Source organism: Pelodiscus sinensis, chromosome 10, assembly GCF_049634645.1.
Source record: "Pelodiscus sinensis isolate JC-2024 chromosome 10, ASM4963464v1, whole genome shotgun sequence".
In the NCBI taxonomy this organism is placed as follows: domain Eukaryota; kingdom Metazoa; phylum Chordata; order Testudines; family Trionychidae; genus Pelodiscus; species Pelodiscus sinensis.
The window spans coordinates 5,470,327-5,490,355 of NC_134720.1; the positions used below are offsets into that span (position 1 = coordinate 5,470,327).

General features: G+C 48.6%; 1 protein-coding gene across 3 annotated transcripts in view; it reads left to right on the plus strand.

Moving 5' to 3' along the window:
- Positions 1 to 20,029, plus strand: part of MYO7B (myosin VIIB) — a 94,688-nt gene that overhangs the window by 34,735 nt on the left and 39,924 nt on the right. For all 3 annotated transcript variants that reach the window (XM_075937439.1, XM_075937438.1, XM_075937440.1), the window contains exons 16-26: positions 3,664 to 3,801; positions 5,797 to 5,949; positions 6,502 to 6,600; positions 7,027 to 7,121; positions 8,452 to 8,536; positions 9,061 to 9,279; positions 11,043 to 11,150; positions 12,250 to 12,420; positions 14,443 to 14,652; positions 15,822 to 15,992; positions 17,869 to 17,949. In XM_075937439.1, the coding sequence (XP_075793554.1) occupies positions 3,664 to 3,801; positions 5,797 to 5,949; positions 6,502 to 6,600; positions 7,027 to 7,121; positions 8,452 to 8,536; positions 9,061 to 9,279; positions 11,043 to 11,150; positions 12,250 to 12,420; positions 14,443 to 14,652; positions 15,822 to 15,992; positions 17,869 to 17,949 (1,530 nt within the window). The remainder of the gene's footprint in view (positions 1 to 3,663; positions 3,802 to 5,796; positions 5,950 to 6,501; positions 6,601 to 7,026; positions 7,122 to 8,451; positions 8,537 to 9,060; positions 9,280 to 11,042; positions 11,151 to 12,249; positions 12,421 to 14,442; positions 14,653 to 15,821; positions 15,993 to 17,868; positions 17,950 to 20,029) is intronic.

Consider the following 20,029-nt stretch of genomic DNA (forward strand, 5'->3'; position numbering starts at 1 on the left):
ACTGCCCTTTTCTGAGGCCTACTGTTACAGGGTTGCTTGAGCACAGGGCCTAAGGGCCTACTAGTCCAGTGGTTCCCAACCTTTTTTATACTGTGGACCAGCAAACTCATTCACAAACTTTTGGCGGATTGGTGACATTTTATTTGCATATTTCCATATTAATTATATATTGCAAATATGCAAATAAAATCTTACCGGTCCACCAACATACGTACCATAGCTTCCAGAGCTGCCACGAACAGCTGGCTTCAGCTGTGACAGCTGCCATGTGGCTGCCGCAGCTGAAGCCAGCTTTTCATGGTGGCTCTGGGGACGAGGGCTGGGGCTGGGATACATCACGGCCCCCTGAGCCGCTGCTTTGGCTGTCGCAGCTGAAGTCAGCTGTTTGTGGTGGCGCTGGGGCTGGGGCTGGGATACACCCCAGCCCCCAGAACCGCTGTGAACAACCGGCTTCAGCTCTGGCAACTGCTGCAGCCTGGCAGTCAGCAGTTTGTGGCTCGTCACCAGTCCGCAGACCGGTGGCTGGGAACTGCTGTGCTAGTCCACCCTTTCACACAGTTTCAGAGGGGCAATCATGTTAGTCTGTAAGGGTATGTCTACACTTGCACCCTAGTTCAAACTAGGGATGCAAATGCAGGCATTCAAAATAGTCAATGAAATGGGGATTTAAATATCCCATACTTCATTAGCATGATCTCGCCGGAGTGCTAGTTCGAATCACAGCTGATTCAAATCAGGAAGTGCGTGCCGGGAGTAACGTTAGTCCGAACCAAGGGGTTTGGTTTGAACTAGCGCGTCCCGGAGCGCACTTTCACTTTTGAATCAGCTTGCATTCGGAGTAACGCGCCAGTGGATATTTAAATCCCCGCTTCATTGACTACTTCGAATGCCTGCATTTGCATCCCTGGTTCGAACTAGGGTGCAAGTGTAGACATACCCTAACTGAATACATTCAAACAACAAATAGTCTAGCAGCACCTTAGAGACTAACAAAACATGCAGATGGTATCATGAGCTTTCGTGGGCACAGCCCACTTCTTCAGATGACTGGAGTTAAGGGGCCCAGGGGACAAATAAATAGCAAAGAAAGAGAGGGGATGGAGAGAGAAAGAGAAGGGAAAAATATATTGTCAATTAGAGTGTCCATGGTAAATGAGGCTGATAGAGTGAGTTCTAAGTACTCTCAGTACCCAGTGCTTGATGGAGGTGTGCTGTGTGTGGTTTCTGGAAATAATTTGTTTGAGGTTAGGGGGTTGTCTGTAGGTGAGGATTGGCCTGTCCGCCAAGGTCTGAGAGAGTGAGGGGTCATTTTCCAGGACAGGTTGTAGACTGTTAATGATGTGCTGGAGGGGTTTAAGTTGGGGCTATAGGTGATGACCGGTGGTGGTCTGTTGTTTTCTTTGTTGGGCCTATCTTGAAGAAGCTGATGCCTGGATATTCGTCTGGCTCTGTCAATCTGTTTTTTCACTTCTCCGGGTGGATATTTGAGTTTTAAGAATGCCTGATAGAAATCCTATAGATGTTTGTCTCAGTCTATGGGATTGGAGCAAATCCGGTTGTATCTTAGAACCTAGATGTAAACAATTGATTGGGAAATATGTCTTGGATGGAAGCAGGAGGCACGTAGGTAAGTGTAATGGTCAGTAGGCACTCTGCATTTTGCGTACCTTTTTTCCTATTCTTTTGTCGGAAGAGGCTTTTCTGACATTTGGCCTGTCTAGACTGGGCCAAATGTTGGGAAAAAACCCTCTTTCAGAAGCCCCCTTCTTTCTCGTAGAATGAGGAAAACAGGGGCTTCCGAAAGAGCGTGTTTACTCTTCTGCAAAAAAAAGTGGAAGAGCAAACGCATTCCCTGGACGTGGCAGAGATTGTTCGGGATACCTCCAGTATCCTGAACACCCCCGCCCCCCACAGTCTAGCCGCACCCTATGGCTTTTTGCAATCCAGAGCATCTCCTGCCTGTGGCCAGGTAAACAACTTGGGAGAAGATGGAAGTGAACAGTGGACTAAACAGCAAAGAGCAACTGGCCTGGTGTCTGTAGACAACAGCCGTGCGATTAAGAATTAGATTTATTTGCGCTGCTCTAGTGATTTCCTGTCTCTGCCACAAGCTTGAGTTATTTTTCTTTGGAGCACACACGGGTAATGCAGTGGCTCATCTAATGAGGATTCATGGCTCAATTTGAAGCCCACGTATGTGAGTGGAAACACTCCCATTAACTTCCATGGGCTTTGGATCAGCCCTGTACTTGGGAGCCTGGGAAATAAATTCTGTAGAGAGGACCAGTGGATGAAAGGCCCCGGGGGACTTTGCTGGCCTGACTTGGCAGATCTGCTCCTCAAGGTCCCTGGGAAAGAAACCATAACCCTATTCCTGGCAACAGCATCCTCAATTGTGTATCCACATGCGGCCGTAAGGACACTGGAGTCAGACCTCGCTGTGGCCCTCCTACTGATTTAGTGAGATGGAAGATGAGCCGCTAAGATGTGGGAATAGCCAATGTTAATTAGGCTCACATAATTATTTTAGCTATTTTGACAGATGTGCCTACTAGGTCTAAGTGGATAATCTGTGTTGCAGCTGCTCTAAGGCACTGAGGAAATATTTTCCAAAAGTACGTGTGTTTGGCCACAGCAGGGCAGAGTTGGTCTGCAGGGAAAGCTGCAGAAGTATCTACCCTTGTGAGGAATAAGTATCAGAATGGATTCGAGTAAGTGTAATAGCATGGAGGACCCCTGGAGTCTGTGGTTTCCCCACCTCAAAGAAACATCGTCAGTGCTGCACAGTTATTAGTGTGCTGCTCTGAGGAATCCCTGTCCTTATAAAAAATAAAATGCAGTGGGATCCTGCTGCAGGTTGGAGTTTGCAGAGTGTCACAGTCATGACTGTGCAGTTTAAGGACAATGGAAATCTGAGATTAACTCCTGCTGCAAAGCTCTGTGTAACAAAGACTATGGAAAAGTCTGTGCCCATTGGGATGAGTGAAAACCGACAGTAACTAAAATGAACATGTGTTTCCACTGGAGTTGCACCTGGGGAACAAAGCAGGATTCAGCACTATGCTGTCAGCCTAAGGACCCTGTATTTATGACCACACGCAGATCAGCTCTTAACGTGTCACTCCACATTCTGCACCTTTTACTGTTCCGCTATTTACAACAGCGATAATGACCTCAGAGTTAGGCTTCTCCTTCTGGCTAACAGCCGGTTGGGAAGCCCTGGGCCTGGCAGTGCCTAGCCTGGAAGTCAGTATTGCTGACATACGTGCTCTTCCCTATCAAGATCACAAGCAGACACATATGAGTTACCACTGCAGTAACACCCCGGTGCATGCTAGGACAGGTCCTGTAATTCAACAGATCCAGAACTTGTCCAAAGAGACGGACCCTTGCCCTTGGTACGCAGGATGGGTTAGATTTTGCCATTCTTATGCACGTGGAGCAGCGCTTTACTCATGTGGGCAGTCCCCTGAGTGCAGGGGTTATTGGCATAGGTAAGCACAGCACAGAGTGAGTAAGGAGGGCAAAGCTGGCCCCTAGAGGGTACAGAAGCACAAATGAGGGAACTGCCAGAAAATGTGTTTCTCTGTCCAGGAACACTGTGTGTGACATTATTAGTGGCTCAAGGGACGTAAGAATCACGTATGTGCTTATTCTCCCCAGGGCTCGGATTCCAGCAAACGCCTGTCTACATTGGGTGGCCAATTCAAACAGTCTCTGGAGCAGCTGATGAAAATCCTGGGGAGCTGTCAGCCATACTTCATTCGCTGTATCAAACCCAATGACTACAAGAAGCCTTTGGTAATACTTCAAAAATACAGATCAGCCTCTGGTCTGCAGTAACGTGGGTGGTTAAGGAGAAAGTGACTTCTCTGAACTCCTCAGATGCAGCAGAGCATCTTGTATTTCTACCTTCCCCAGGAAAAGCTGGAGTTTGGATGTGGCTGTAATAAAAAGGGCTTTAGGATATAAGGCTTTAATTTTAAAGGGCCCCTGCCAATGGGTTTGAGTGCTGTATTGCAAAACAAGGAATGAGGAATATACAGAAACAGGTTATAAAAGCCACCCCAGTACCTTCAAAACAGAGACTTGGGAGGGATTTAACTAACAACAAATGGAAAAAGGGGAAAAATATAACTGTGGGGCCCAAAGCGGTCCTACTGAGGGACAAAGGGGTTGGTGTTTAAAGTGTAGGAGGGCCATCAGAGCCAGTGTCACTGGGGAAGAGGGAAGGTCTTGCAGTTAAGACACTAGACTGGGACTCAGGAGATCAAGACCTGGTTCTGCCTCAGACTTCCTGTGTGACCTTGGCCAAGTAACTTAATCTGTCTGTGCCTCATTTTCTTCCTTTGAACTGGGGAGAGGAGCATGGCCCTGCCCCAGGTGGCGTGAAAACAGGAAAAGCCACCTAACAGAGGGGAGGTGCTCATAGATTGTAATGAGGGGCCTGTAGAGGAATGGAATTAAGTTCTGTGTTGCAAGTCCTACACGACCAAGGGACTGGGTCTGTTAAGCTAGGAAGTGATGATGGGATTGGCCTCACCAGAAGCTCCCAACCAGCCAACAGACAGACCATGTGTCAACCATGTTCTGGGGCTTTGCATCCATATTCCTGCATCTTTGAAAAAACCTGCATCGACCTGTTGTGGGCAAGTAGGGCCTGGTCCAAGCCCGCTTGGATCACAGAGAGTTTTCTTAAGGACTTGAGAGGGCTTTGGACCAGGCTTCTAGTGACCAGTGTTTTCAGGTGTAAATTCAGGGGCCGGGTTGAGCTCCTTTGACGATGTGTATTCACCTTACTTTTGCAAACAACGGGACAGCTCCTCAGCTGCTGCAAACCAGCACTGCTCCAGGGAAGGCAATGGGGTGATGGTGGCTTGCATCAGGCAAGGATCTGGCCCAGAGACAAACAGAGAAATTCTCATGACCATGTGTTGATGTGCACTGGCTCCGCCAGGGATACATGACAGGCTGAGTTTTCTATCGTGCAGACTGTTGTGTGCTTTCAATTCCTATGGACTTCAGCAGGAACAAAGGGTGCTCCGAACCTTATGGAAGTTGCTCAGAACCTGGAATCAGCCGCTGATCAGTTTCAGCAGCAGCTGACTTGGGGACACCTGGGGTAGAGCAGCTGGGGTGCTGCCGGATTGGTCCCCACAGCGCGAGGTGCGGCGCTGCGGGGACCTACTCGGCAGCGCCCCAGCTGCTCTGTCCCAGGCGTCCAGATTCAGCTGCTGTTGAAACTGATCAGCGGCTGATTCCAGGAAGCCCAGGGCAGAGAAACTCTGCCTCGGGCTTCCTGTAGTCAGCCGCAGGTCAGTTTCAGCAGCGGCTGAATCTGGACGCCAGTTCCGACTTACATAAAGATTCAACTTAAGAACAAACCTACAGTCCCTATCTTGTACGTAACCCGGGGACTGCCTGTATCTAGCTGATTTCTGGGATCAGTTAGGAAGTGTCACAAACTGGTCCTGCAGTTGTTTGCAACCTACAAAAGAAAACTCAGTTTCTCATGAGTCTAAAAGCGCAGATGCAGAATTGGAAATGGCCTTTAAATATCAGACTCAAGTTAATGGATCATTTCTGCTGCTGGCATGTGCAAATATGCAGCTTCCTGGACGTCCTTTTCTTACACCAGCAATGAATTTGGTGCCTTGATTTAAATAAAGGCAATTCAGAAAAGAGTGTAGTAGTTCATTTTGAAACCACTCTGGTATCTGCAGGTGCTCTCTAAGGAATGTTACAGGGACAGTTTGTTTCTGTGATAGATTTCTTCATGTCCATCTGTCCTTTCAGTTGTTTGATCGGGAGCTGTGTACCCGACAGCTGCGCTATTCAGGAATGATGGAAACTATTCGGATTAGGAAGGCTGGCTACCCAATTCGCTACAGCTTCGCTGAGTTCTTCGAGAGATACAGAGCCCTGTTGCCAGTTTCCGCTCGAGAACAGGTGTGTCCACGAGAACTTGATTAACTGACTTTTCCTCATAAGGCTTGAGGGTAATATATTGTGTTTAACAGTTAAGCTTTAAACCTAAAATGGCCTCAGCTCGCCGCTCACATATACTAGTGATGGGTAACGGCTAACCAGGGTTAAGTGCTTCTGTTCTCCACATTCTGTTTAGCTCAAGCAGTGAAGGCTCAGGCTTTTAGATCCAGAAATCCTGGGATCAGTTCCTGCAAATGTCCCAGCCAAGCACATCATTCCAGATCTAAAGCACTTTCATTCTCCGCACCCTGATTTCTGAGCTGAAATATTCCCAGGCCCCTGTCTCTGGATACCAGGACTTTTCAGAACATTCACCAATTTCCTCTTGCTCTCGGTTCTGGAGCCCTTTCAACCTGAGCCATGTCTTCATTGAGCACTCTCAATCCCAAGCCCTCTCAGACCTCAGACTTCTGTTCTTCACCCTTTGAAATGCCAGGATCGTGGCTGTTTAAGAGCCTGCAATTTCCGTATTTGTAACCAAGCCCCAGGGTGACAACGATTTTTCCCCATCAGCTGCAGGGTGATGCTCGTCGGTGCTGCATTTACATTTCTGAGACAGTTCTAGGAAAAGATGAAGACTGGAAAACTGGAAGAACCAAGATTTTCCTCAAAGTAAGTAACAAAAGCCATTTGCTTCCTCTTAAAGGAAAAAAAATGGTGCGTGACATTTTTTTAGGACAGCTTTGAGTCTCCCGTTAAGGAGAAATAAGCCGGTTCTTTGGCCCTTGTGCATCACTGTGCCATCAAATGGCTTGTCCTATAAGAGGCTGATTCACTCATCCTGTTAGCGCCATGGCACTGCTCATAGCACTTTGTGGCTCCCTGCTCAGGCCCTGAGGGTGCAGAGCATGTTACAGTGGGGCCTGGCAGGCACAGCGTGGCCAGGTGCTGTATAAACGTTCTCCCTCCAACTCCAGAAATGCACATCGATGCCAAGTTCTGAGCCTCTTTAACACAGAGGCTGCCCATTGTGTCAAGTTTCTGGAGGTTCTGTCTTGAAATTGTGAATGAATGTATATTTACGACCTCTTTGAACAGGACTATCATGATATGGTACTGGAGGTACAGCGCGACAAGGCGCTCACCGAAAAGGTCATTCTGATCCAGAAAGTGCTGAGGGGATTCAAGGACAGGTGAGCACGTCTAAAGAGCATGAGAACTGTAGAGAGAGTTGTAAAAATTCATAGACTGTTCTCCTGGGGGTGCAGCATAACGTAAATAAAGCATTGACTATATCGATCCTCAGATTCCACTGGCCTTAAATTAGACCCCTCGGGCACTCAGATCACATACCGATGGAGACATAAATAGTGAGGCAAAGATTTTGCTCATAGACTTCTTATGTTTCTGTTTAAGTTTATCTCAGTGCCCTGCAAAATCCACGCAGCACTTTGCATGCATGTGAAAGAATGATCAATAAATCAAGCTGGCAGGAGAATTTGCATGTATCAGTGTCTAGTGAACAATGGGATAAGCCTCATTAGTGTTTGAAATCCACTGCAATCAGTATCCTCCTTTCATCTGCAGAATGGCCCAATCTGTAAAATATTTATTTCTTAGAGCTCATAGGTAGAAAAGAACCACTGGGCTATTCAGTTCTTCTCCCTGGCAGGGCAGGATTGTTCCCTATAATTATGGTTCCTAATGTTTTGTCCAGTTCTGGTTAAACTCAATTTACATTGCGCTGACTTATCTACTAGCACATACCTGTTCTCAACTGCTCAGATTCCTGAAGGCTTGATTTATCGCTTATTTGATTTATCTAACTCTGACCGTTTTAGTGAAGTGCCCTACCTGTGTTTGGGTATGCGTCTATCAGAAACCGTGCATTTCCTGGGAGAGCTTTTGCTATGGGAAGTTTGGCTTATTCAGATGAGTTTTGCAAATGTTATCAGTTATAACTTAAGCTATTGGCATATGGTGATCAGGCGCGTAGGATTAACTTAGCTAGGTTTGAGTTCTGGAAACCACAGTTTTCAGCTCTTGCAGAACACTGCATTCTGTGGAGCCACTCCAGCAGTGCCCTGGAGCTATTGCTGAGAACATTACTGGAGCCTCATGGGTCAATCAGTAGGGATTCCTGACCCCTAGACTCTCCTCCTGCCCAGCAGCAAGTGGATGCAAAGTGCACGTGACAAGATTTTGGATCTTGTCTAATCCACTCGGCTGTTTTACTTGCGCTGAGAGCTGAGCCGCGTGAGTGAATCTCTGACTGGCACTATGCAAGGGGTCAGGCTAAGTGATCAGAATGGTTTCTTCTGGCCTGACCATCCGTGAGCATGGGGTGTGGGCAGCCTGGATGTTGTGACTGAGAGAAGGTAGGCAGGGAGCAGAGCATGGTGAGTATGGGTGAAGAGGGAAGAGCTCTTGCTTCATTCCTGATCCTTGCCCTTGTCAGTTGTATATAAGAAATGGCAGGACTGTCTAGCTGACTAACACGCTTCCTTGCCCATCTGCTTTTAGGAAGCAGTTTCTGAAACAGAGGCAGGCTGCTGTGAAGCTGCAGGCAGCCTGGCGGGGTTACTACGGCAGGAAGAATTTCCGACTGGTAAGCAAGGGGGGCTGGGCCCCGAGGGACTGTGACTGTTGTGCTGTGCGTAGCTGTGTGCGGCGTGCAGAGCAGTTGCTCAGTAATGAGAGAGACAGGGCAAAGTGCTGGTGTATGGAGAGGAGGGGTTAGGCCCAACAGGGCTCTGGATCATCTTCACCCTCATTGGGCCATTATTAGTAAAGCCGCTAACCCTAGCTAGTCCCAGGAAGGCCATTTTCTTCCATTTAGCTCTCTCCACTCCTGTTCTCTCCCCGCCCCACTCCCCAGTCTTGTGGGACTTATGCCATTCCCTACATTCACAGTAGGGCACGGAGGCTCTTTCAAACCCCTTTAAAGAGCTCTGCATGGGGCAGGAATAAAGCAGTCACTCGAGCCGTCATTTCCGGTAGCTGTGTTCGTTGTCCTGAGTCTCTATCCAGGATAGCCACAGAGCTTGTTATCCTCTATCAAGCCCAACACGGGCCTGGACTTGTTTGCATCAAGCCTAATCACTTCAGCTCATTTTTCTCCACCTGCTGCAGGTGCTGCTGGGCTTTGAGCGCCTGCAGTCCCTCTTCCGGAGCCGGCAACTTGCCAAGCAGTACAAAACAGCCCGGGCCAGCGTGGTTAAGTTTCAGGCCTTGTGCCGAGGTTACCTGATGCGTAAGAAGACAGCAGAGCAGATGAAGGCTGTGTGTGTTATACAGGCATATGCCAGGGGTATGTTTGTTCGTAGGAGTTTCCAGAGGATGAAGAGAGAGGTATGTGTTCACAGTCAGGCATCTCTGAAACATGACATTGCTTCTAGGGTGCTCTGATAAGCATGGGGAGCAGCAGGCTCCTCTAGGCAACCAGTCCCCACCTTGATAACAGTGTTCCCGGGTGAGTTCTTAAGGGGTCCCCATAGAGTTGACTGCAAGATGGTTTCTTTGGTGGAGAATCCTACATTTAGCATGACTATGGATCTCCAGGGACTTGACAGGTATGAAAGCAGGGTCTTTAGCATACAGATCTCATGCACATCTGTTCTCTGTGCTTATTAAAATAGGGGCTTTGCAGATGTGGGACATAATCACTTGGGGAAATTGCAAAAAATACAATGCATTTTGTTTTAAAAATCAAAGAGTTCAGGAATATTTCTGGGTGGGAGGCAGGGAGGAAGGAGAAAAAAATCTTGTATGATAATATGTTCCAGTAACTTCTGAAAAAGTAAATCAGTGTCTGTAACAGGGCCTGATATGGCCTCGATAGAAATCAGATTGCACTGCATTCTCCAATGAGATATACCCTGCCCTGGACAAAACTACTCATTCATTATTTGCATTGTAGTAGCATCAAGGTGTTCCAGTCCTGGGCAAGGTCCCCGCTGGCTTGGCACTGTCCAGTCTGCCTTATTTCTGTCTATAGCTTTTCTAACATGTTTATTATCAAAAATACATAGTTAAAAGATGCCCTTCAACTTTGACCCCACTGTCCTCCAGTTCCTTCATTCAGCCACTGCTACTTGCCAAAAGCAGGGCCAGCCCTCAACATTTTGGCACCTGAAGCGGGGAGCTCAAATGATGGCCCCATGCCCCCTCGCTTGGGCCAGAACTTTAAAAGGTCTCTTGTGCCCTCCTTCCTCCAGCACAGCACGCCACCATCTCTGTGCATCTAGAGCGGAGAGAATACATACGCACCAGCAGCAGACACAATTTTCTACACTCTGGGTCCTATTGGCACCCCCTCCCACAGTCTGGCACCTGAGGCGGCCACCTCAGTTCGCCTCATGGTAGGGTTGGCCCTGACCAAAAGCATGCCTAGAGGGAAAAATCTGGGGTTTTCTCTTCTTCCTTTTCTCACTTATTCCCAAGCAAGGTCACCAGGCCAGCACCTTCCTCATACGCTTCCTGGTTCAGACTTAGCGTGGACTTGGACAATCAGTTCACTTTCTCTTACTGTCAGCAACATCGTTACAAGAATTTGTAAAGGGGGCAGGGTGGTAAACGCACCTTCAGTCCTTGCCTCTTGCAGCGGACAGTGAGAAAGCTTGTTGAGCCCCAGTAAACCTCCTGGGCATTTCTCTCCTTTGAATAGCTGCCCATTTCAAACTGGAGCATACCAAATGCAAAAGTTCTTGGAAAAGATTTTTTTAACATCCAAGTGGTGTTAGTGTACAGGAAACCCCCGACTTTCAACTGCCCAAGTTATGACCTCCCCCCCCGTACTTACAACCATTTTTGTAAGTGCGGAAGGGTCCGAAAACCCCAACTTACGTCCTCGGCCCACATTTACAACGGCGCACGGCACCTATCATAAATGAGGGTTCGAGTTACGACGCCCCTGACTTGCGATGCTTCCCCGGGAACCAATCGTGTCACAAGTTGGGGGCCGCCTGTATCTGGGCCCTATTCCCACTGAGCAGCCCCTGGTGGCTATTACTAACATCTTTGGCTAGCAGCCACCCCGGCTTCTTGGCTGATGGCAGACTGCAGCCAGCAAAGCAGGGTGGAGAAGAATCATAGCGCATGACTGTTCCCTGCAGCACCAGCACAGACTAGAAGCCAGACGGCTAGGCTTAGAAGAGGAGAAACGCCTCATCCCTATCATCGGGTCAATGAGAGCAAAGCAAGAAGCCATGAAGCTAGAAAAGGTAGGTGTCAGGATTTTGAGGGAGGAATGCAGAGTTCTCGTGAGTGTTCCCAGACACCCCACACCATCAAACGCACACACACACTTGCCCAACCCCATGCGCACACTCACAGGGCTTCACTTTCAAAAAGTCATAACATGCAGTTCTGTGGTGAGTAGGAACTGTGCAAGCAGGTCTCACGTGCTTACCTGCCTGCATGCATCCCCACATTGCTCGTGCCAGTCTGTTTGCTGCAATGTACTGGCTCATTTGCCCAGATTGCCCATGCCAACATGTCACCAAATATTTAGCCACATTCTTCGTGTAAGGGTTTGGGATTCTGTGCTTTCCCTGTAGCAGCTGTTTACACGGCTGTCCCGTAGAGTGGCATTGGTTGGGCCAAGATTTAAAGCAAAACATAAATGAGCACCTCCAGCCAGGTGCCTACTCCATTCAACTTTAGGCTTCCAGTTTTTGGAATCTCGGGTTTAGTTTCTTACAGTTTATTATACACCAGTAAGTGACGGTTAACTGACTTCCTGATATTTTCTTTTGTAATATCCCATAATCCACCCACTGTAATCTGTTAGTCATTTGGGATCTGAAACTATTTCCCTCTCCCCTATAAAAGCATTGCTACCTGTTTCGAGGAAGAGGTGGAAACATGGGGATCTATCGCCTTTATAGCCTTCTACCTAAACAAAAGTGACTTTTTGTGATGGTGGAGAGGAGAAAAATGTGGGGCCTGATTCTGATTTCACTTTACTCCAGTATTAGCTTGGTATGATTCACTGCCTCCCGAATTATGCCAGGGTGAGGGGGTTCAGAGTCACACCACTGACAATTTTGGCTTTATGTCTCATTTCTAGTGTGTAATTTAATTATTTTTTACAACCTGGGCTGTGTCGCTCTTGGGCCCAGATCTCCTGTGCAGATGCACTACTGAGGTGTGACTCACCACTACAAGCACCATTTTGCACTGGTGCAGTATGTCTGCATTAGGAGTTTGCACTGGTTGAACTACATCCATGTAGTTCAAATGTCCATACTCTAGACAAGCCCTTAATTCTAGCTAAAGACGGACACAGTTAATCTTAATGTGCCTTTTGTCTGTTTAAAGGAGCACCTGGCAGCTCTGGAGAGAGAGGAGGAGCAAAGGAAACACAATTCTCTCTCCGACAAACAACCGCTTTATGATGCTATCAGCGACCAGGAAATGGTGGATAAAATGTTTGGTTTTCTGCCTACTGTGATTGGAGGCCAAGAAGGGCAGTCGCCTCTGGGATTCGAGGTAAAGGGCAGCAAAGCCATGATGGGCTAGATCCATATCTCGTGTCACGTCCTGGCCTTTGCTGAAATTGCACTAAAGATAAATCTGGCATAACCGGCTTTTATAAGGTGAAAATGGGAGCAATGAAAGAGACCAGAAGAGAAGAGCTAAGTGACCCTCTCGAGTCACACGATCGCATGCACTTGACATCCCGGGGAAGCTCATTAGTAGCTCAATTAGCATAAGCTTGAATCTTGTACGTTGCTTGAGAGTTCTGTGCTTCCTGAGGTCACATAATGCCAGTCCCTTTGCACTGCCAGACCCTAGCAAGCCCATGCCAGCCTCTTCATTCTGCATCTCTCTCTCTGTTCTGCTCTCAGGGCCTGTTACTCTGACTGCAGCTTTTTTCTTCAAAACCTTCAGAGGGGCAGCCAAGTTAGCCCTGTAACTGCAGAAACTTAAAAAATAACTAATTGTCTAGCAGCACCTTAAAGAATAACATGAGCTTTTGTGGGAACAACCCACTTCTTCAGATGAATGGAGTATTAAAAGTCTAGTTCCCCATCCTCTATTTATTTTGGAACTGGTCTTTTAATACTCCATTCATATGAAGAAGTGGGTTGTACCCATGAAAGCTCATGACACCATCTACATGTTTTGTTAGTCTTTAAGGTGCTGCTAGACTATTAGTTGTTTTAAAAATTTTGTTAGTCTTTTACACTTCATGCATGCATTTCCTGTGCAATTTGAAAACAAGACTGAGGCAGAGTGATCCTGAACTGTGGAGCTTGTATGAAAGAATGAATTAGTGTTTTTTTCTGGAGGCAGACCTTGTTTTACACACAGTATCTAGGTTGTGGAGGGGGATGTTCCATAAAAGGCCAGCCTATTATCCATGCACTGGGAGACATGCCTTGGAACTTCTCCCACTTGGTAATTACATTCCTTTCCAAGGCACACACATTTGGCAGGATGTGGTATCTACTCCTGGATATCACCTTGAGCTGTCAGCTCCAGGGAGAAGTTGGAGAGGAAACTTCCATCCAGAGCAAGGAGAGCTAAGATGTCTACACTAGAAAATTGGGTTGGTTTGACTACATCCATCTCAGGTGTGAAAAATTCACACCCCTGAGGTGTCGTTAAGCCGAGCCCAAGTCCTCATACGGAGGGCACTTCCACCAACCAAGCTACCACCTTTTGGGGAAGCAGATTAGCTATGCCAAGGGATGAACCCCTCCCACTTGCATAGAGGGGCTACGTCTAGACTGGCATGATTTTCCGGAAATGCTTTTAACGGAAAAGTTTTCCGTTAAAAGCATTTTCGGAACAGAGCGTCTAGATTGGCAGGACGCTTTTCCGCAAAAGCACTTTTTGCAATCGGGACTTTTTTGCGGAAAACAAATCTGAGCTGTCTACACTGGCCCTCTTGCGCAAAAGGGACTTTTGCCCGAACAGGAGCAGCATAGTATTTCCGCAAGAAGCACTGATTTCTTACAGTAGGAAGTCAGTGCTTTTGCGGAAATTCAACCGGCCAGTGTAGACAGCTGGCAAGTTTTTCCGGAAAAGCGGCTGATTTTCCAGAAAAACTGGCCAGTCTAGACACAGCCGGGATGTTTACTCTGAGGTGGTAGAATGGCTTAAGCAAGCCTTAAGAGAGCTAACTTCATCTCTGTGAGGGTATGTCTACACTACCCTCCTAGTTCGAACTAGCGGGGTAATGTAGGCATACCGCACTTGCAAATGAAGCCCGGGATTTGAATTACCTGGGCTTCATTTGCATAAGCGGGGAGCCGCCATTTTTAAAACCCCGCTGGTTCGAACCCCGTGCAGCGCGGCTACACGGGGCACGAACTAGGTAGTTCGAACTAGGCTTCCTAGTTCGAACTACCGTTACTCCTCATTTCCACTGGAAGTAGCCCTGATATTAACTGAGAACCACTTGGCTGGGATCCCAAGGGCTTTTTCTGGCAAAACTGGGAGGGAGGAATCAAAATACACGATGCAGGGAGAAAGGAAAGGTGATCTTGTCTGCTTTCTGTGCAGGACCTGGAAGCAAAGGCAGGCATGCTGGACGAGGTGGACCTGGACATGCTTCCCATGAGTGTACAGCTGGAAGAGGAGGTTGATGACCTGGCGGAGTACACGTTTCCAAAGTTTGCTGCCACTTACTTTCAAGGATCCTCTACACACACGCACATGCGGAAGCCGCTGCGCCACCCGCTGCTCTACCACGACGAGAAGGATGATATCCTGGTACCATGTTCCTTCCTTGCAGTGCCCCTGCTAAGCCGGCCTGGCTCCGTGGCCTGCCTTTCCTCGCCTCCAACAAGCTGGTCATTCCCTGAGAAGGGGCTGCAAGCAGGGGAAACTCTAGCACCAAAGAGACACTCCTGAGGCCCACAGTGGGACTAGCAATTTCCATGTGCCCTACAGGCTGAGTCTCTGCTTTCCACTGGCAGGCACTGCCCACAGCCTAGTACTGGCTGCATGGGAGAGAGCCCTGCCATTCACTGTACCGAAGGATGGGACTCCCCTGACCTCTGCTGCTCAGGGGAGGTGGAAAGGGCTTCAGGATCGCCCTTTGCCCAGCTTCTGGTCTTTGAGGTGAAGTTGAGGGAGAGCACAGTCCCTGCCTTCCCATCACGCTGCTCCTGCTGCTGAGGGATGAGGCGTTCTGGGATCTCTCACTTAGCAGCCTTAGAAAACGAAGGTCCCAGTTCTGCAACAGATTTCTCATCACTGCCTGGCAGGTTGGAGTCCTCAGGGTTCTTGGGAAAGTTGAAATGCTGGTTGCCACCCCGAGTAAGTGCAGACTCTGGCTCAGCTAAGGTTCCCATCCCACTTGCCAGCCCGATCCTGTATTTCCCTCCCCCCGCAAGATTCAAAAAGCTGCCTCACCACAGCAGCTGTCTGATACAGCGAGTGTGAGGATTTTCCTAGACGTACAGCACAGAGACAGCAGCACAGCTGCATGTGAGTGAAGACACTGCCTATACTGATGGGGGGGCTCTCCCCCTGGCACGGGTACTGCACCTTGAGAGGCAGGAGCTAAGACATTGGGAAAACCGCCTACACCAAGGGATGGCTGGTCTGACAGCATCGCTCAGGGGTGTGGATTTGTCCCGAGTGATGTAGTTATATCTGCCTAATGTCCTAGCATCAGCCAGGACTAACATTCCCACCAGAGCCACATGCAGCTTCATGCCCTGTCCTTTCTGCACTAGGGGCACTTGAATATTGCTCACCTGTGACCTGAGGGTCTAGGAAAACATCCCACGGGAATGATTCGGAGCACAGGGCTTTACCTGCCTGAGCAGTAGATGGGGGAAGCCAGAAGAGCGACGTGTATGTGCCTGTGTGTGTCTGGGAGTCTGCCGTTCCCCATATCAGTCTGACCCCGTATCTGTCTCCTGGTGTTCCAGGCTTCGTTGGCTGTGTGGAACATCATCCTGCGGTTCATGGGCGAGCTCTCAGAGCCGGTAATGTTCGCTAAGAACACCAGCAGCAAGAGCAGCTCTGTGATGACCCAGATCTACGACACACTTGGCAAGAAAAGCCAAGTCCAGCTTACGGGCAACAACACTCCACAGCCAGTAAGAGGGAGACGCCTTTATTCTCATAATGGCTCAGATTGAGGCTCTCCAGTGCTGGGGGCAGAGTGTTTAATCCCTGCAACTGGTATGTGAATGGTTTTACCCCTGCTGGCAGAACAGGCTGCAGTTTCCTCCAGTGAGGCTGACAGTGTTCCAGGCGGGCTATGGGTGTGCGCTAAATGCGGGAGCAACAAAGCCTACGAGTGCTCCTTAATCTCTCTCCCCACTCAGCACGGCAGCACAATGGCAGAGGGAAGAGTCTCAGCATCGTAGACTCCTAGATGACTGACCACGTGACAAGCTGACCCGGCCTTTAGAGCTCATTTAGGATAGGTTTACTGGCAGTTTTAATAACATCTTAGAGTTCTTTGAACTAGTTGTTGTAATTGTGTCTCTTCCCAAGCGGTTGTAGCTGGAAGCAACTTTTTACTCCATCTGGAGCCTGTCTCCAGAGATCCTGCCTGTAGGAGTCATGTAGGCCCTCTAGGAGGGCACCGACAGTATGGATCCGCAGAGGCAGTGCAGGTGGAGAACAACCGACACTGATAAAAGTCTTTTTTCTCTTGACTTGAAGGTGGCCTCAGTATTGCTGGGGGTTGGTGCTCTAGAGTTGCCCATGCCTGTGACTTACAGGAAAAGTATGGGGATAGCAGAGAGGGTGTGTGCTGCATAAGAAATTGCCTGTTGTCCAGTTTTCTGTAGCACACCTCAGCAGGGTCTGAGCAGTTAGCTGAGGTGCAAGTGATACAAGTGAGGGCTGGGGCCAGTCGCTTCCTCTTTGTGTTCCTGGAGGATCCTGACTTGTGCTTTAACTATGGCCAAAGCCACGGAGCTAGCAGTGCTTAGTGAGAGCCCAATTTCTGTCTGGCGACCCAGCAGGGCCTGTCAGGGGGTTGGCTTCCTGCTGGTGCTAGGACTAGAGGGGTAAAACCTATAATACTTTTCTTTGCAAAGAAAACAAAAATAGACCCAGTAGAGTGCAAAGTGAATGAAACTGGTCCTCAGCTGACACAGAAGAACGGCCATACTGAGTCAGACCAAAGGTCCAGCTAGCCCAGTATCCTGTCTGCCAACAGTGGCCAATACCATATGCCCAGAGGGAGGTATCACAACAGGTAATATGCACGCCCCTATCACCCACTTCCAGAGAAACAGAGGCTAGGGAAACCATTTCTACCCATCCTGGCTAATAGATTCATGGAGGTTAGGTCCATCGATGGCTATCCAGCTTTATTTTTAACCCTGTTAAAGTCCTAGCCTTCACCACATCCTCTGGCAATGAGTTCCACAGGTTGACTGTGCGCTGAGTGAAGAAAAACTTCCTTTGGGTGTTTAAACCTGCTGCCTATTAATTTCATTTGGTGACCCCTAGTTCTTATATTGTGGGAATAAGTAAATAACTTTTCCTTGTTCACTCTTTCCATACCCATCATGATTTTATAGACCTCTATCATATCCCTCCTTAGTCTTCTCTTTTCTAAGCTGAAAAGTCCAGGTCTTTTTAATCTCTCTTCACATGTGAGCCATTCCAAACACCTCATCATTTTTGTTGCCCTTTTCTGAACCTTTTCCAATGCCAATATATCTTTTTTTGAGATGAGGCAACGACATCAGTATGCAGTATTCAGACAAGTCACTGTAGCTCCACTGAATTCGATTGACACCAGCTAAGGGTCTGGCTCAGTATGTCCATATAACACTGCCCAAAAGCACTCCATCTGCAGGCACTGGCACTGTAGAGAGGATGCGTTGGTTAATGGGGATTTCCATCACATAGATCAGCATTTCAGACCCTGTTTGCCATTCCTTAATTCACTGGTCTCTACTGTGCTTTGGGCATTGGACTAATTTTCTGTCATGGCCATGTCTATTGTAGGGAGGCTACAGAAGGGACAACAGACTCTCCAAGGGAATCTCCTCTGTGAAGCTGAAACGTTCCTCGAAGCTGACAGGAAAGGTAAGAGGCGGACACCAAAGTAGCTTTCCCCAGGTATCTTTGCCAGGCCTCCTCCCTGTGCTGACAGGCACGATGGTCTGCCTGCCCCCGGGGCTAAGATCTCCCTCCCCAGGTAGCGCCAGGGCCCACCGTTCCCTACACACAGGGCTCCTGCTCTGCTACTTGCCACTGAAACGCACACACGGCCCCTACTGAGTCATTCATCTCCTGACAGGACCACTTCCTCCAGCCCTGCCAAAGTGTGGCTCTTCTGCACAAGTTTGTTAAGAGTTGTATTGTGTAGGGGGCCTAAAGGCTTTCCTCAGGGCTCCACTGTGCTAGGGGCTGTACAAATACAGGGAGTGTCCTGCCTCCCACGGCTTGCTGTCTTGCCCTTCCCCTTCTCAGGCCATTCCTCCAGAGCACAAACTGCATGTTCTCATCCACTTTTTCCCTGGCATGCACCCCTGGACAGTCCCCAGGCCCTATTGTACTTACATGGGGAGATTCAAGTTTGATTTTTTTCCGCTCCTCTAAAGGACAATCCCTCCACCAGTTCTCTCAGACTATGTCTACACAGCAGTGTTATTTCGGAAAGACTGACATTATTCCGAAATAACATAGTGTGCGTCTACACAGCAAGCCCATTGTTTCGAAGTAACGGGCTTCTTACTCCAACTCCTGAATCCCTCATTGTCCGAGGAGGAAGGGAAGTTGGGGGAAGAGTGCTCTGTTTTGAAATAACTGCTGTGTAGACGCGACCTCACAGATGCCTTAGCCTCTTCTAATCCTGGCAGCCGGAGATTCCAGGCTAAGCGCCCTACCCCTCCCTAGCAAGGACAGGCCTTAGAACAGCTTGAAAACAACAAATGTCCACATTGTTTCCCTTTTGCAGTGTTTTAAATGACCCAGTTTCTCACCACTTTTCTAACAGAAATGAGCATCGCTAGGGTTACTGAAAATTGCCATTTACCATTTTTCAGTAAATGAAAAACAGTCGATAACGGTCTGTTGTCCTGACTAACAAAGTCCTGGGTCCTGTTTCCCATTCCCATAGCTAGGGCTCAGGTTAGCAGTCCTTAGGCCAGGGCCAGGGTCTCAACAGCTCTCCTGAGCACATCCCATGGTGACCCCATTGGCTTTGGGGGCATGAAGGGGGAAAGGATGCTGCTTGCTACTGCATGGTTCACTGAACTTACCGCTAACACGGGCTAGAGGAGCTCTGCATTGGCACGAGAGCAGGGGTGGGCAATAAGACGGTGGTGGTTCGCAAGGGTTAGGCCCGGCGGGCCACCACCACTATATTTACCTGCGTCTCCATAGGTATGGGTGCTTGTAGCTGCCATTGGCTGAGAACAGTAATCCATGGCCAACAGGAACTGCAAGCACCCATGGAGGTGCAGGTAAAACCAGAGCTGACCCGCAGGCTGGCATCTGCTCACTGCTGCACTAGAGGGAAAAGCTTGTGTGTTTGAAGGTGAAGGAGCAGCTTCTAGACCTGGCTCCTCACCTATGTTATTAAATAAGTCTCTTAGTTGATGGAGAACAGAGATCCTTTATATCTAGCTTGATGTTTTAAGAATACCCATCACTAAGGAACATGAGTGCAGCAGGGAATTCTCGCTATTGCACAGCCGAGCCAGTAGTCACACAAGTATAGCCAGCTGGTCGATGAGGGTAATGCTGCAGCGGTAGATATTTGGGGTGAACTTACAGGGGAAAGCTGATGGTTTGGTCAGTGCTCAGCTGTCACTGGGGGTACGTCTACACTAGCTCGTTAGTTCGAGCTAGGTAGGCAAATGAGGGCAACCGGAGTTGCAAATGAAGCCCAGGATTTAAATATCCCGGGCTTCATTTGCATGTTCCTGGGTGCTGCCATTTTTAAATCCCCCTTAGTCCAAACTCCGTGCCCATGGCTACACGCAGCACGGAGTAGGTAGTTCGAATTAGAGATCCTAATTCAAACTACTGGTACACCTTGTGGAATGAGTAATGGTATTTTGAATTAGGGTCTCTAATTCGAACTACCTACTCTGTGCCGTGTGTAGCCGCGGGCACGGAGTTCAGACTAAGGGGGATTTAAAAATGGCAGCGCCCGGGA